This window comes from Colossoma macropomum, unplaced genomic scaffold (assembly GCF_904425465.1).
Source record: "Colossoma macropomum unplaced genomic scaffold, Colossoma_macropomum, whole genome shotgun sequence".
NCBI lineage: Eukaryota > Metazoa > Chordata > Actinopteri > Characiformes > Serrasalmidae > Colossoma > Colossoma macropomum.
In genome coordinates, this window is record NW_023494786.1 from 30,467,911 (window position 1) to 30,484,769 (window position 16,859).

Sequence of the window (16,859 nt, forward strand, 5' to 3'; positions counted from 1 at the left end):
ATTCTGCACTCAGTTCACACTGTAGTGTATCTGCACTTTATGTAGTCCTGTGTAATGTAATGCTGTGGTGTGTTGCACCATTAAGCCTGAAGAATGACATTTAATTCCAATGTATAAACGTTATATTGAGGAATATCAATAAAGACCACTTGGCTTGACAGAAACACTCAGAATAGGATAATAATAATAATAATAATAATAATAATAAGGAATGTGAACTTAGTTTTCTTGCAGTTAGAGGCGTTTCCTGTCTCTGAAGATAAGTCATTTTATTCAGCTAAGTTAATATGCAGGAAGATTTCTCTATAAGCTTGTAGTTTCTGTTTGGACCACATGGTGGAGCTGTCAGCACAGATTTTAAAGACAGAGTGGCAGTATGTGCTGAGTGTTTTGTTTGCGAGAACAGTAAGAGCTGTTTCTTCACTGTTTCCCCCACTCAGGCTCTAACGTGTACATCAGGAGAGAGCTGATCTGCTGGGGCGACAGTGTGAAGCTTCGCTATGGTAACGGCCCGGAAGACTGCCCATACCTGTGGGCCCACATGCAGAAATACACGGAGATCACAGCCAAATACTTTGCAGGCGTTCGTCTAGACAACTGCCACTCAACCCCGCTACATGTAGCCGAGGTACAGTGCCTGACTGGATAAGTATAAATGGAAAATATTTCATAATAAGTTTAATAAAAAACGCTGAATCAGGATTTTAGAAATATTTTATTAAAAGTGCTCTATTATTCTTTTTCTGGCCACTTTATGAGCTCCACCTACCATATAGGTCAACTACAGACTATTGGTGTCCAGTTACAGACTATAACAGTTTTTTGCGTTACCACTCAACACCATTCACCATTGGTTAGTTCATTATTATTTAGGTGGTGTTTCATTAGCAGCACAGCAGTGACACTGACCTGTGAGTGTGTGTGGTGCTGGTACGAGTGTATCAGACACACATGAGCTACAGTCTCTAACTGTACACCAGCAAGGTGGAGCTACAAGAGAGGGGTTTCTAATAAAGTGGCCAGTAATGGTATTATTTTCAGTAATGGGGCCTAAAAGTCTCTTGATAGTATTTATGTTAATTAAGCGTTTATCCAAACACATCTCTGCCTTTTCATCGTACCATGTAAAGCACTTTGTTCTTGTTAGTGTAGAATGTTGAAGGAATAATTTATTGAAAAATCACATTCGCATTTTTGTTCTTACTTCAAATGTAGATGAGGTTTGCTGCTTGATTTTGCACTGGAGCTACAAGGCTAATATAGCTTGAATATAATGGAAGCGTATAGCCCACCAGTTAGCACAATGCATGCCAGAATCTTCACATACTCGTCTGAATCTATGTGGAGTTGTTAAGTAATCTCAAATAGACTTGCTTATGCAGTGGCATACTACTATCTAATAACATCAACAGCTGTATGGTGCGTATCTAGTTTTGTCCATAGACCTCTGAAGTTGTGCCATTGTTCATCATGCCCCATATTAGGACTCCAGGTCTAAGAAGCTGAAAAATCAGTGCTGTCGCCTCCCTGTGATAAACTGAAATGTTTCAAAGCTCATACAGATATTTTCCCTCAGCAGATCCTCTGAATCACATCATTAGGTAGTCAAAAATACAACGATTGCTACATGCAGGCTGACACTGCTGCAAACTGAATTGACCTCAAAAGACTGGACAGCTCACAGCTTTTACATGTGGTAGTTAAAGCTGCGTGATGTAAGACTATATTGTTAAAAATGAAAGAGGTAGCATTTCTGAGGCACAAAAAACGGGCTAAAAGCCTGAAATGATCATTTAAAAAGTCAGAGTCGTTGGGTCGGGGGTTTTTCCAATTATGTTGTACGTTTTACATATCAACGCCACACGTACAGGCTCAAAAAGAAAGTCCAGCTCGATGCTTAGGTCTTAAATGACGTCAAAATCAACATCATACTGAAGAAGATATGATTACAATAGTAGATTATTCAGTCAAGTTTTGACTGAGTTCCCTTTAAATTCTCTTTCAACGTACTTGCAATCATCAGATTCATCCCCTGGGGGAAGGGCTCCGAAGAACAGCCAACATTACGGAATGTTCTTCCACACGATGCATGCAATTACACACTTCCACCAGGGAGGTCTCCAAATCTCCAAAAGTTAAGTAGTGCGGCTCTAAGTTGATTTGGCAGTTGTAGCTTCCAGTTTGAGTAGCTGGTCTTGATATATAATAGTGTTTTTCGTTTAATAGTAGACTTTTATGCTACATCATTTAAATTTTTCCTTCTCCTGTAAAGTTACCATTTTGGAGATACGAGGTTTTCTTCCGACAACAGCGAAATCGCAATTTTTCTCTCGTAATATCGTCTAAACTAGCATAGTACGGGCTTGCCTTCATCTCGTCCATTCTGCTTTTCACTTCCTGCCCTCCATCTGGATTTCGCGTGTCATCGAAATCACGACTATTGCTTAGTAGCCACATTAGCTTTGTAGCTTCAGTGCAAAAATAAAGAAGCAAACTTAACAAACATGTCTTCTCTAATCGCCTTCATTTGGGGTAAGAAGGGGAAAACTTTGTACTCCTGATTTTTCACTGAGCTATTCCTTTGATACTACCATAAGAAATAGACCATACTTGGTGAGAAGAAGACGAATCCGCTCTTACGGTCCGTTTCTCACTCTGCAGGCCATGCTGGCTGCGGCCAGGGCGGTCAGGCCCAATCTGTATGTGATAGCTGAGCTGTTTACGGGCAGCGAGCTGATTGACAATGTGTTTGTAAACCGGCTGGGAATAAGCAGTCTGATCAGAGGTACTGCCGGGCTGGAGGGTGCGTGGGGGAATGTGGGTTAATGCTGTGCGTTAGCATGACACTAACGGAGTCTTTATGTTTTTGTGTCTCCATACATTAAAACCTCTCTCTTTTCTCTTCATCTCTCTTTACCATGTGCCCTCACTTTATCATAACCCTCTATATGTACAATATTAACTTCTACCTTCCACCCAACACCTCTTCTGTCCTGTCTGCCGTTTCTCTTCTGAGGCATGTTTCCTCCCTTTCTATACTAAACCTCCCCTCTGTCTCTCTAACTGGACCTCTTGGCTAGCACACTCTATCTCTTTCTCTTCTCTCTCTCTCTCTCTCTCTCTCTCTCTCTCTCTCTCTGTCTGTCTGCTGTGGGGTGCTCTAACTTGGGGTCGTAGTTCATGCTGGCTGCAGCCCGTGCCATCAAGCCTGACCTGTACGTGGTGGCTGAACTATTCACGGGCAGTGAGGAGCTGGACAATGTGTTTGTGACTAGACTAGGCATCTCCTCACTCATCAGAGGTAGGCCATTTAACACACTATTTGAAGGGGAATTCCACTGATTTTTCTAAAATTCTGCAGAATTCTACTGTTGAGATGTATTCAGAGAGGTTTGGTGTGAAATGGTTGGTTGTAGAGCCTCAGATTGCTTTACAGTGGTGGTGATAGGAACTGGGGTCACAATAAACCTTCATGTGTCTTCTGAGTATTTATGTAATGTTGATGATGGTAAAATAATGGAAAATCATATTTTTTTTTCTTTAATTTGCATTAAAATGCCCTGCATGTACCACTCTACCATCAATATATTTAAAAAATGTATGCTTTATGACAAAACCTTCTTAAAACTATAGGAAAACTGTGTCTCAGACGGCAGACAGTATTTTTCATAATAGGGCTGAGCAATATGACAATCATCATCATGATACATTTAAGCAGTAGAACATGAGAGGGAGTGTGTTATCGACTTCGGCTCGTGCCTGCGAACAAATCACAGCCGTGGTGTTATTCGCGATAACACATGACCTCGAGTGTCTATTGCTTTTATACAACAGTTAAATAAATACAGTAATAAATTAATAAACTGGGCCGTGAACGCGGCGTTTAATATGTTTTAATGTTCGCAGTTCCTTCACCAAATTATAGTTCCTTAACAAGCAGCTTGTTGCTACGTCAGAGTAACGAGCTCTGGTCACTCGCTGCTCAGTCTGCTGTAAGCCTCGCATTATGAAGTACTGAGCCATAAAACTGCCGCAATATCAAGTTCAGCTCAGTTTTGTCATTTTTTGCCAGATCAGTATTAATGTAGTTTTGTTCCAGCCAGTCTGTAAAGCATCTTACAGCCCGTTTTGTTTGGCGAATGGTGTTGGGTTCATTTCTGGCTGATTACAGGTTGTTTAGCTGTTCTTCTGTCTCAGCTGCTGACTGAAAAGCTGCTCAGCGGTGATGACAGTTTGGGAATTTAGTGTCGTCTCATCTTCAGAGTCTGACCAAATCGGCTGTCGGTCAAATGTGATCTTAAAAGTGTCCATTTTCTGTTTGTGGCAAAGTAAGAAGAAAAATGTTCAAATGGCTCGAGCGTCTCCTACAGCTTGGTGAAGTGCATTGTGTGAAATATAAAATACAAATCACGCATACTTTTTTTTTTTATTTGGCATTACTGGCTCTTTTTGGCTTTATTGAACTTATAATATGTAAGAAAAAATGAATCACTGTGACATATCGTGTATTTTGAAAATGAAGTATCTTGAAGTATCGTGCTAGATTTTGTCATCATAACCATCTAATAACTTTCTGTGAGGGAGCTTTTAGAGGTGGACGTCTGGTTCCTATCACCACCACTGTGAACAATTCTGACTCTGTAAGTGTCTCTAGAACAGAGTGTTTAACACCAAACCACTCTGAACGACTCTGTTTACATCTCAACTATTTAATTATGCAGAACTTTTAAAAAGTCATGGAATTCCCCTTTAACACACTGAAACCTGGAAGAATTAAAAAATGGAACATGTGTTAATTATTAAACATTGCGTCGCTGTCATAATCTCACATCTCAGAAATGGGAACTTCACTGGAGGAAGTAACATTTTCTTAATTGCACTGTATGTAAATGTTATTGACTTTCATTCCAGTTAATTTGGGACCATTTCTGTTGGTTCATGAAATATGCACCAAATAAAAAGGACAGCTATTTTTTTAATGGTGTGAAGAAATGACAGCGATGATACATAAAAAAAGAGAATCTGAAGGAAAAGTTTGGAATGTAAAACCAATATGTTTGCAGACAAATGTGTAAAATGATTCTAATCTGCTTGTCCTGCACATCTTCCCAGGTTTTGAATGATCAGAAGGAAACTAAGAAGTTGTAACATATATATATATATATATATATGTATATATATATGTATAGTGACGAATTGAGCTGTAGAAGATTCCGATATTCTGAGATTCTGTAGTTGTAATAAAATCAACATCCAGAATTCGTCATATTTCAACAGGGCAGATCAAATTTCAAGGCAAATAACTAGACAAAATTGATAAGTACAGCATGTCGCCGCTGTCGGAACAAAACCTTGTATCTCCATTTTTGACGTTTTTCAGTTTTTGGCATAATCTGAAAATGTCTGTTGCCCTTTACATTGTGTGTAAATGTCATGAAGAATGGACCAAAAGAAACGGCCCAAAATGACTTGGAAAAAAAGTCTGGTTCCTTTGACTTACATTGAAGTTAATGTAGGTTTTTTCCTTCTCCTGTAAAGTTACCATTTTGGAGATACGAGGTTTTGGTCCGACAGCAGGGATATAACTTATCATTAAATAGATTCTTATTCACAGAATTCTTGAAATATTCAATAAAAAATGTCCTTTGATGAATAGTTTGTAATATTTCTATACTTCACTGTGAGTTATTGTTGTATATATAACAGAAAAACTGTTAACATGTCAAGTGATTCCAAACTTTTGAACACTAGTTTATAAGATGGAGGAAATTTGGGAGGAATTTGTCGCTCTAACTTGGCTAACAGTGAACAAAAGCAAGTTAGTAAGGCGTTATGACTGTAGACTGATTCTATTTGGCCCCTGCTTTCGCTCAAGATCAGCAAAATAAGCATTTTGGGGTAAAGCATTCCTTTAACAGAGCCTGGCAAACTCACATGTAAACAAAACTGACTCAGCCTCATTTGCTGTTTGCGATTGTGTGTGTTTTTTTGCATTAACTGGACTCTTTTCTCAGAGGATGTATTAGTTTTAAAGGGCACGTATCATGGAAAACCAGAACTCCATCGCTTTTCTGAAATAAAGAAGTTTAAAGTAATATGTGAACATTAAAGTTTCAATATGACCCAGTCCACATAATCTATATATAGTTCTACAGTTACAGACTGTAGTCCATCTGTTTGTCTGCATACTTTGTCAGCCCCCTTTAACCCTGTTCTTCAGTGGTCAGGACCCCCATGGACCCTCACATAGCAGGCACTATTGGGTGGTGGGTCATTCTCAGCACTGCAGTAACACTGACGTGGTGGTGGTGCGTTAGTGTGTGTTGTGCTGGTCTGAGTGGATCAGACACAGCAGCGCTGCTGGAGTTTTTGCCAACAGCGTCCTGTGGGCAGCGTCCTGTAACCACTGATGAAGGACTAGAGGATGACCAGCACAAACTGTGCAGCAGCAGATGAGCTATCGTCTCTGACTTTACATCTACAAGGTGGACCAACAAGGTAGGAGTGTCTAGTAAAGTGGACAGTGAGTGGACACAGTGTTTAAAAACTCCAGTAGCACTGCTGTGTCTGATCCACTCGTACCAGCGCAACACACACTAACACACCACCACCATGTCAGTGTTACTGCAGTGCTGAGAATGATCCACCACCCAAATAGTACCTGCTCTGTGAGGGTCCATGGGGGTCCTGACCACTGAAGAACAGGGTAAAAGGGGGCTAACAAAGTATCAGAGAAACAGATGGACTACAGTCTGTAACTGTAGAACTACAAAGTGCACCTATATAGTAAGTGGAGCTGATAAAATGGACAATGAGTGTCGAAACAAGGAATAACATAATGTTATGCCTGATCGGTGTATAGCCACCTATTCAGAACAGAACAGACTTTATTTACAAACATCAGTCTTAAAGGCGCAGTAACAAAAACAGCCTGTTTAACTCAGAGAGATGGAGAGAGGTTGGAAAGTGGTACATAAACCACTCAAACCTTATAATTGCACCCCAAAAGAAAAGCACAGGATACAAGAAAAATCCCTTTATGGGTCCTATAGGTTGCAATTTGTCAGTATCCGATGCTGGTCATCATGCTGCTAAAACACATTTCTAAGTATGTGCATTTTGATTTTGCTCATGTGTGAGTCGTGCCACATCTGGATAAGTGATATACACAGTCCTACAGTAAACCCCTAACATGTAGCTTTGTCCAAGCAGCTATGAAGATGCTCCATATAAGGACTAAAAGCCTTTTTCACTACACAGAGTTCTGGCATTTAACCCAAAGGAGATGTTTTTTACCTAGAAAAGGGTCCAATATATGCAACTGTTGAATTTTAAAGAATATTTGTGTTATAGATTTTACACATTTTTAACCCTCAGAAGTGTAGAGTTAGTATTGTTCTTTTTGCTAGAGATTTGATTTTATTATGTAATTCTTTACACACTGCAAAAAGTAATATCTTAACAAGTGAAAACATCTTAGATGTAGTCAATAAATCTAATATTCCTCATTATAAGACTGTTGTAAGAATATTATAATATTGTTCCACCTGTTTCTGCACATTTTTACTTGTTTTAAGTGATTTTATCTGGTGAAAGTGTCTTATTCCATTGGCAGATTAGTTTACTTATTTTGAGAAATAATCTTTTGTTTTGTTAAATACTCTCACAGTATTCTTACAAGAGTCTCATAATGAGAAATATTAGATATATTGACTACATTTAAGATATTTACACTTGCTAAGATATCATTTTTTGCAGTCTATGGAATTACATATCACACAACTTGTTTAAATCATAGTTAAATGTCTCCAAAATATATATCCAAATATAGTATGGAGACACTTTCTGTGCTTGTTTCAATGAGCTACAAGTGAGAAATAATTCATATAAAATTATGTTTTTGGAGATGAGTGCAGCTCATGCAGGGTTAACCGTGCTGGCTGATGCTCCTGTAATGCGGTGTGTTTGTGTCGGTTCAGAGGCGATGAGCGCGGGGGACAGTCATGAAGAAGGCCGCTTGGTGTACCGTTATGGAGGAGAGCCTGTGGGAGCTTTCCTGCAGCCCAGCATGCGGCCACTGGTGCCCAGCATCGCACACGCCATGTTCCTGGACGTTACCCATGACAACGAGTGTCCCATTCAGGTACCTCAGCTAACAGGTTTACTGCTTCGTTTGTTTAGTAGTTATTTATATGAGGAAATGCACAGCGTACGTCACTGTTTACTTTGAGTTTGCATGACGCAGTAAAAAAATTTGAGACACTATAAGTTTGTATAGTTTATCTGTGTGTACTGTGTCTGTGGTCTGTCTGTACTGCGGTCTGCAGCTGATCTGTGTTAAATGTAGCACTGTGTCCTGGAGAAACTACATTTCATTCCTCTCTCAACACATCTGTGGAAAGAAATGACCGTAAAGCTGACTTTGATTTGACTTTAACTTTGATATGTTGGCCTTCCTTACAGAAAAAAAGAAATGTGTTATATTATGTTATATTATACTATATTACATTGTGTTATATTATATTATATTGTGTTATATTATATTATATTATATTACAGTATATCATATCATATTATATTATGTTATATTGTGTTATATTATGTCTCAATTTCACATGAAAAGAGAATGAATAAATTAGAGGATACTTGAAAGACATTTAAGGTGAGACATAAATGCCGGTAGTGTTTGGGGATGAGAAAAGAAGGAATGAAAGCAGGAATGAATGAATGAAGGAAGGAAGGAAGGAAGAAATGAAGGAAAGAAGGAATGAAAGCACAAATGAGTGGAGGAATGAAGAAATTAATAAGGGAAGGAAGGAAGGAAAGAATAAAGGAATGAATGAATGAAGAAATGAAGGAGCGAATAATTGAAGAAATGAAGGAAGAAAGGAATAAAAGCACAAATAAAGGAAGGAAGGAAGGAAGGAAGAAATGAAGGAATGAAAGCACAAATGAATGGAGGAATGAAGAAATGCATAAGGGAAGAAAGGAAGAAATGGAAGGAATGAATGAAAAGAATAAGTCATTTGAAAAAAACTGTACACTGGGTGATGGGTAAAAAAATAATAATTGCTGTTATTTTCTTCAGTAATAAGTATAATAATAACTCATACAGTGTAGATTAAAACACAATACGCTTGATATAACAATGCAGTTTCAAGTTTAGAGGAAAAACTAAAATAATTTATTACTTATTTACAGTCATTTCTTAATATGTGCTTTGAGACTCCGTGACCAGTCTTCAAATATGAGGCATTCTGGATGTTCATTTTATTATAATGTTCTCTGTTTTACAGCTTTATCAGTTCATACAGAATCATCTGCAGCTCCGTTCTTATTTCCAACACTTCTTCATTTGTTCCTTCACACAAACTACAATAATAGCATCATAATAGTCAATTTCATACATGTGTCTGCAACAAAACTGGTTTTATATTAATGAAAAGAGTCATTCCAAACTTTTGAAAGGTAGAGTACATAAAGGACGTTTAGGATGAGGCAGAAGTGCACATATACAGTCGTATACACAAAAGTTTGGGCTTTTTTTTGCGTGCCACCCCCTCATCAGAGGACTATTAAAACTTTATTTTTATTTGTAATACATTCATGAGGGAGGATATATAAGCAAAAACAAACAGACAGGTAGACAAAAACAAGAAAAGGGGAAAAAGACGAAAGCCTTTGTTGGTGATGAAGCTTCAAGACGCCTCCTGTATGGAGAAACTAGTCGCATGCATTGCTCAGGTGTGATTTTGGCCCGTTCTTCCACACAAACACTCTTCACATCCTCAAGGTTCCGTGGGCTCCTTCTATGAACTCTGAGCTTTAGTTCTTTCCATAGATTTTCAATTGGATTCAGGTCAGGTGATTGGCTGGGCCATTCTAGCAGCTTTATTTTCTTTCTCTGAAACTAATTGAGAGTTTCCTTGGCTGTGTGTTTGGGATCATTGTCTTGCTGAATTGTCCACCCTCGTTTCATCTTCATCATCCTGGTAGATGGCAGCAGATTTCTATCAAGAATGTCTTGGTACATTTGTCCATTCATCCTTCCTTCAATGATATGAAGCGTGGCAGTGCCGTATGCTGAAAAACAGCCCCACACCATGATGTTCCCACCTCCAAACTTCACTGTTGGTATGGTGTTTTTGGGGTGGTATGCAGTGCCTTTTGACCTCCAAACATGGTGTGTATTATGGCATCCAAAGAGTTTTGGATCTCATCTGCCCAGACTATATTCTCCCAGTATTTCACAGGCTTGTCTAAATGTTGATGAGCAGACTTTAAACGAGCTTAACATGCTTTTTCTTCAGCAGTGGAGTCTTGCGTGGTGAGAGTGCATACAGGCCATGGCGGTTGAGTGCATTACTTATTGTTTTCTTTGAAACAATTGTACCTGCTGATTCCAGGTCTTTCTGTAGCTCTTCACAAGTGGTCCTTGGCTCTTGGGCAACTCTTCTGCTAATTCTTTTCACTCCTCTGCCTGAAATCTTGCAGGGAGCACCTGGTCGTGGCCGGTTTATGGTGAAATAATGTTCTTTCCACTTCCGGATTATGGCCCCAACAGTGCTCACTGGAACCTTCAGCAGTTTAGAAGTTCTTCTGTAACCAGTGCCATCAGTATGTTTTGCAACAATAAGGTTGCGAAGGTCTTGAGAGAGCTCACTGGTTTTACCCATCATGAGATGTTTCTCGTGTGGCACCTTGTTAATGAGACACCTTTTTATAGGCCATCAGTTGAACCAGCTGATTACTGATAGATTTCCGCTGGTGTCATGACTTTCCAATTCAAATCCTGTTCAAATCCTACATTTCGTCAAGCATGTAGTCGATTTCAGCGTCACTCCAAAAGTGTTTTGCTGCGTCTCGCAGCAACGCTGCTCACTTATTTCAGGTACCACCATCTGTTTTCGCACATGCTCAGACTGTGAAATCTGAAAGAAATCAGAGTAAGAGTTCACATGCACTGAGAAATCTGATTACTGAGCTAAAATCCAACTCTCTTTATCAGATTTCTGAAATAGGTTTCTAGACATTACTCCGATCTTTCCATGGCTTTTTGCATCTCTCTTTCTTCATTTGTTCAATACTTTTTCCCTGTGTCATTTCTCATTATTACACATAACTTAATGTATGGACATCTATGGTTTGATTTCTTTGCGTGTGTGGATTGGATGGGTTGCTACCCACATCTGGTGAGAAATTCATGTCAATAGCACCTTTAGAAATATATTTACTTAGAAAATTGGTGACGTGTTCAATACTTATTTCACCCATTATATGACCCATTAGTAAATTTTTCCAGTGAGTGACAGTAATGGCGGTTTTTGTCTTCCAGTTCATGAGGATGGTTTTCTTGGCGATGGTTAGGGCTGTGAGTAGGGCTGTGGAAGTTTTCTTTGTCATATTGATTGCTGATATGTCTCCTAACAGACATACTTCTGGAGATAGGGGAATAGTGATATTTAAACAAAGTGCTAATTGATTGATAATTTCTTGCCAAAAAGGTTTTATAGGTGTACAGTGCCACATGGCATGGATGTGATAAGTTCGGCTGATTTTCTAAGTGAAAATAAGCCACAATTACTACTTAAACTGCTGAATTTAACATTTTGGTAAAAAATGAAGCAAAACATTTGGCATGTTACGGCACATTTTATATTTTATGTTTCATTTTTATCCAGTATATCAAACTGTCTAATATACAGAAATTGTTTGTCACTAAAATGTACAGAAAAATGCCTTTTTTAAGTGTGTTCTCTGTAGAGGATGTGTTAACTTTTCACTCAGAAAATCAACTAAACGTATCACCTGACCAGGGAAAGAAAAAAGAATGAAAGAATGAAAAAAAGAATGAAAAATGGTACTGAACAATGAGCCAAGACGTTCCACAAAAGACTGCACTATGAGGAGCTCTAAAGCCTGACTCCAGCAGGGCCACGCTTGTTAAGCGACTTGATTTGCCAACCTGACAACAGCGTTGACTTGAATTGCACAGTTGATGTTTCAGGTGATTTGTTTCATCCTTTATTGTTTTTTTTTTTTTGTGTGTGTTTTGCAGATCCGCTCAGCGTTTGACTCTCTGCCCAGTTCTGCTATCGTCTCCATGGCCTGCTGTGCCACAGGCAGCACTCGAGGATATGACGAGCTCGTTCCTCATCAGGCAAGAAAACAGCACACTGACAAACAGGGTTCCAACGCACAGCACGTTACCTGTATTCTAATGTGAAGTTAGGCATCTAGACAGTGAGTGTGTTTACATGCACTTAATAATCCGACAACTGCAGAAAAACTGATTTTGACAGTAATCTGATCAAAGCATTTACATGCACTTGAGTAATCAGATAATGTGGAAACTCCAGGTCTACATGAGTCAGACAGTAATCGGATTTCTGCTCTGCAACCAGCCAATAAACTCACAGAAGAAGATGTCACGTAAACATAACGTAAAACTCAAACTTCATGCAGCGCCTTGTTTTTTTAAGCATCGCGCCAAATTACCTAAAAATATGAACATACATCATCTAGAAGATGAAGATTATTCAAATCCTTCATTTCGTCAAGCATTTAGTCGGTTTCAGCGTCACTCTAAAAGTGTTTTGCAGTGTCTCATGGCAACACTGTTTGCTTATTTCCGGTACAGCAGTCTGTTTTCGCACATGCTCAGACTGAGAAATCCAAAAGAAATCAGAGTAAGAGTTCACATGCACTGAGAAATCTGATTACTGAGCTAAAACCCAGCTCTCTTTATCAGATTTCTGAAATAGGTTTCTAGACATTACTCCGATCTAAGAAATCAGAGTGTGCTGTTTACACGACCATTTGAATAATCAGATAACTGCAGAAATCTGATTATGATCAGATTATTGAGTGCATTAGAGTAGCCAGTATTTTTCAAGAAGCCTCTTTAAGATGCTTGTCAGAACAATAGAGAGGTTTGACCTCCTGACCAAACTACACAAACACATGGTTTACAGTGTTTTTACATAGGTTACATTCCCACTTCCAAACACATACTGGACACACGCTTCTCTATTTTAAGTCCAATAGACATTTTAACCTTTAAATACATACCTTTGGTCACTCAATAGTACAAAAGTACAGCAGAATTATAAGAAGTCTATGATGTGGTTTATTACTGCCATAATACTCTATAATATGTTTGTTTCCTAAGATATTCCTGAAGTACTGTTTTCTAGTAATGTGTAATGCTTGTTTAGTGTCCTGTTGTAAATTATAGTAATTGTCCAATTAACTAAGATTCTAATTAAGATCTTACAGGAATTCCTGTAATATTACTATAGATATTTTTCATGAGGGGTGACCTCCCATCCTTCCATTTTTGTTATCCATTTTTTCAGAAATGAATGAAGAAAATCTCAAAATGAAACATATGTTTTGTCATGTTGTGTTGTTGTTGTCAGTAAAATATTTTGGCTGTTTTAGCATCTAGCAGCCTTTGTGTCTGTTTGATATACAGCACTATCAGAGACCACCTTTCATTTACTTAATTTACTGTCAAAACAGCACTCAAGTACAAGTTATTCATTTTCAGGAGATCAGATATAACATAATCCACTTGTATAAAGAAGGAGAAAGTCAAAGGAAAAACAGCAGTTTTCAAAAGTGGAGTTCAAAAAATGAGTAAAAGCTACAGAGAAAATGGGGCTCCTAACAACCACCTGGAAGACCTATTGCACCACCAAAACTGCCCCCATCAGATAAACAGCACTTAAAGCTTTCATCTTTGAGAGAGAGGAGAAAATCAAGCTGCTTCAGATCTAAAAAACATCCACAGGTGTTTCTGTCCATCCTTCCACTGTGAGAAGACGACTCAGTGCTGTGGGTCTGAAAGGATGTGTAGCTGTCAAGAAGAACCTCACTGAGAAAAGGAGATGGACACATCAAACAAAGAAGCTGAACAATGGACTGACCACCCCAGAGTCCAGACCTCAACACCACTGAATGTGTTTGATTACTTCAGAAAATGATCAACCAGCTTCTAAGACTGAACTTTGGAGGTGTGGAAATATTCCTGCAGGTTTCTTTGAGAAACTAAAGTGAGTCTCCTGAAAAGAATGGAAGCTGTAATAAAGGTGAAGAGTGACACACTGAATACTGAAAAATAGGATATTTAGTGTTTAGTTGAGGTTTCTGGCTCATTTTCTGTTAAATAGATATTTTCTGTTTTTACCACAACACTGAAAAGTGAATGGCTTGTACTTAATGACAGTTTTGACTGGAAATTAAAAAAAAAAAAACGAGTGGTCTCTGGTTCTCTGGGAGGCAACAGATATTCCTGTTCCTCCATTCTGTTGTACTGAGCTTCTCTCCTGTTCTGCACCGATAGATCTCAGTGGTGTCAGAGGAGCGTTTCTATCAGAAGTGGAACCCTCAGGCTAAGCCCTCCACTCCTGGAGAGGTCAGCCTGCAGTCGGGCATCATCTTTGGCAAACTGGCTCTAAACCGCCTGCACCAGGAGCTCGCAGCCAAAGGCTTCAACCAGGTAGGTGCACCTGCACTGTGTTTTGTGTTTTCATTTGGGTTTGTGAATGAGTGTGTGAGTTCTGTGGATTTATCAGAATCAGTGGAAATCTACATTCTACATGCTGTTTTGGAGACCAACCAAACAACTCTCTTTGTGAATACGCCACGTACATGACCATCACATGATGCTCATAGACCCCTACACTGCAAAAAATGATATCTTAGTGAGTGTAAACATCTTAAATGTAGTCAATATATCTACTATTTCTCATTATGAGACTGTTGTTAGAATATTATAAGGTTAGTTAATTATTTCTAGTTAGTTTTTATTTGTTTTTAAGCAGTTTTATCTTGTAAAAGTGTCTTGTTTCATTGGCAGATCATGTTACTTGTTTAAAGCATTATTTCTTGAAATGAGAAAATTATCTTCATTATTTCTCAAAACAAGTAAACTAATCTGACGGTGGAATAAGACACTTTCACCAGATAAAATCACTTAAAACAAGTAAAAATGTACAGAAACAGGTAAAATAATCTTATAATGTTCCTACAACAGTCTCATACTGAGAAATATTAGATTGACTGACAACATTTAGGAAGTTTTCACTTGTTAAGATATTATTTTTTGCCGTGTAGCCGAGTTTGTAAGACAATTACAGGTATTAGAAAGTATAAATGGTCCTACAAAACACATCCTTTATTTAGTAATAGTGCTCAGATGAAGCTATTGATCATCCCATTACATCATGTATTTTATTAATTGTAATAATAACCAAAATTACACCATTGAAAGACCCATCAGCACATTCCATTGAGACAGCGACTGTTACTTGTTACTCTCTCGTTGCAACATCCAGTAATAAACTCTTATAAGACTACAAACATCAGATTAAGGGAATGAGTGAGAAACATCAGTTTTTGCTGTATGTGATTCAGAAATTTGCCAAAAGAGACAAAACTGACCGTCATGTTTGACAAGTGACGGTTGACAGTTTGAAATCAGATCAGTCGTTAAAGCACTACTTACCTAAAACTACTGAAGTCTGCTTAAATTTTGACCACTTAAAATCAGTCAGTATTAACTGTTGTCAGAGTTATTTGTATCAGTGACAACATTTTCATGTCAGTGGAGCCCCAAGTATACAGTACTGTGCAAATAAGCACTGCACAAACAAATAGCTTTAGACATCATTTACTCAGATGCTGAAGACTTTTGCCCAGTACTGTATGTGTGTATTCTCATGTTTGTATTACAGGTGTATGTGGATCAGGTGGATGTGGATATAGTTGCAGTGACCCGTCACTGTCCCAGCTCGCACCAGTCTGTAGTGGCTGTGTGTCGCACTGCCTTCAAAAACCCCAAACAGCATAAGTACTCAGACGAGGTTCCACCCATGTTCATCCCAGGTCAGTCACAGGACCTCAGATCCTACTGCACTGAATATTTTGCGATAGTTTGGCAAAAAATTTGAACTGTAGAGTCCCCCTCCACCCTTACTGCAGTCGTAGTGGATCAACCCAGACTTACTTGGTGTCTAAAGTGTGCTTTTTTAGTTTTGAACTAGAGCTGCAAGACTATCCTCTATAAGGTTGGATGTTGTGTCTGTTTTTTTTGTTTTTGTCTTTTAAAAAATGATGAAAAAGTGGTTGTTTTGTTCGTTTTTGCCGTTTCAAATTTCTGCACACATTTTGCTTCAAACCTCACTGCTTTATCAGAAGCAGCACAGCGGAACATTTTTGTGCTGTTTTCTTGAATAAAAATACTCAAGAATGTCTTTTGCATTCTTCAAGTATGCTTGTGACAAGCAGTAAAAACAGACTCGCAGACTCAGGCTTTTATATTTTGTCTGTACTTTTTTCTATTTTGTAAATAGTAGTTTGTCAGTTTGAGACAAGTGTGGGATGATTTTGGACGTGCAGTTTGCATGATGCTAATTGGTGGGGTATAAGCTTCCATTACTTGTTAACTACATTAGCCTTGTAGCTCCTGTGTGCAGAATTTCTAGACCCCACTTTCTTCATCAGATCCAGGACCAGGAGACCAGCGTTGCGTCTGTAGCGTTGATCTTCTTTTCTTCATTCTGCACACGATTCACAGATGCCAATCTGACCAGTTCGACATAGAAAATGACCGTGTTTATGTAGGCCCAGGCCCATAGCTGCTCCTGGACCATTGCCAAATTAGGCACAGTAGCTGTTCTTAACTTAGGCATAGACAGCCAGGAATAACTGTCCACAATGTCCTTCCGGTGTCCTTTCAGGTACAGCTCACATTAAACATGCACAGATCACAGAGATCACATATATTAAAACACAAAATACTGAACATAGTATTACGCAAAAAGCATTTCGCTGCTGTCAGAACAAAACCTCGT

The 16,859-nt window shown here is 38.6% G+C and overlaps 1 protein-coding gene across 4 annotated transcripts in view; it reads left to right on the forward strand.

Moving 5' to 3' along the window:
* agla (amylo-alpha-1, 6-glucosidase, 4-alpha-glucanotransferase a) overlaps positions 1–16,859 on the forward strand; it is a 67,417-nt gene that overhangs the window by 23,273 nt on the left and 27,285 nt on the right. For 3 of the 4 annotated variants that reach the window (XM_036565303.1, XM_036565305.1, XM_036565306.1), the window contains exons 12-17: positions 441–628; positions 3,178–3,301; positions 7,980–8,143; positions 12,059–12,160; positions 14,348–14,503; positions 15,741–15,891. In XM_036565303.1, coding sequence (XP_036421196.1) covers positions 441–628; positions 3,178–3,301; positions 7,980–8,143; positions 12,059–12,160; positions 14,348–14,503; positions 15,741–15,891 — 885 coding nt within the window. Of the gene's footprint in view, positions 1–440; positions 629–2,661; positions 2,786–3,177; positions 3,302–7,979; positions 8,144–12,058; positions 12,161–14,347; positions 14,504–15,740; positions 15,892–16,859 lie in introns of all 4 variants that reach the window. The other variant, XM_036565304.1, reaches the window with a different exon arrangement.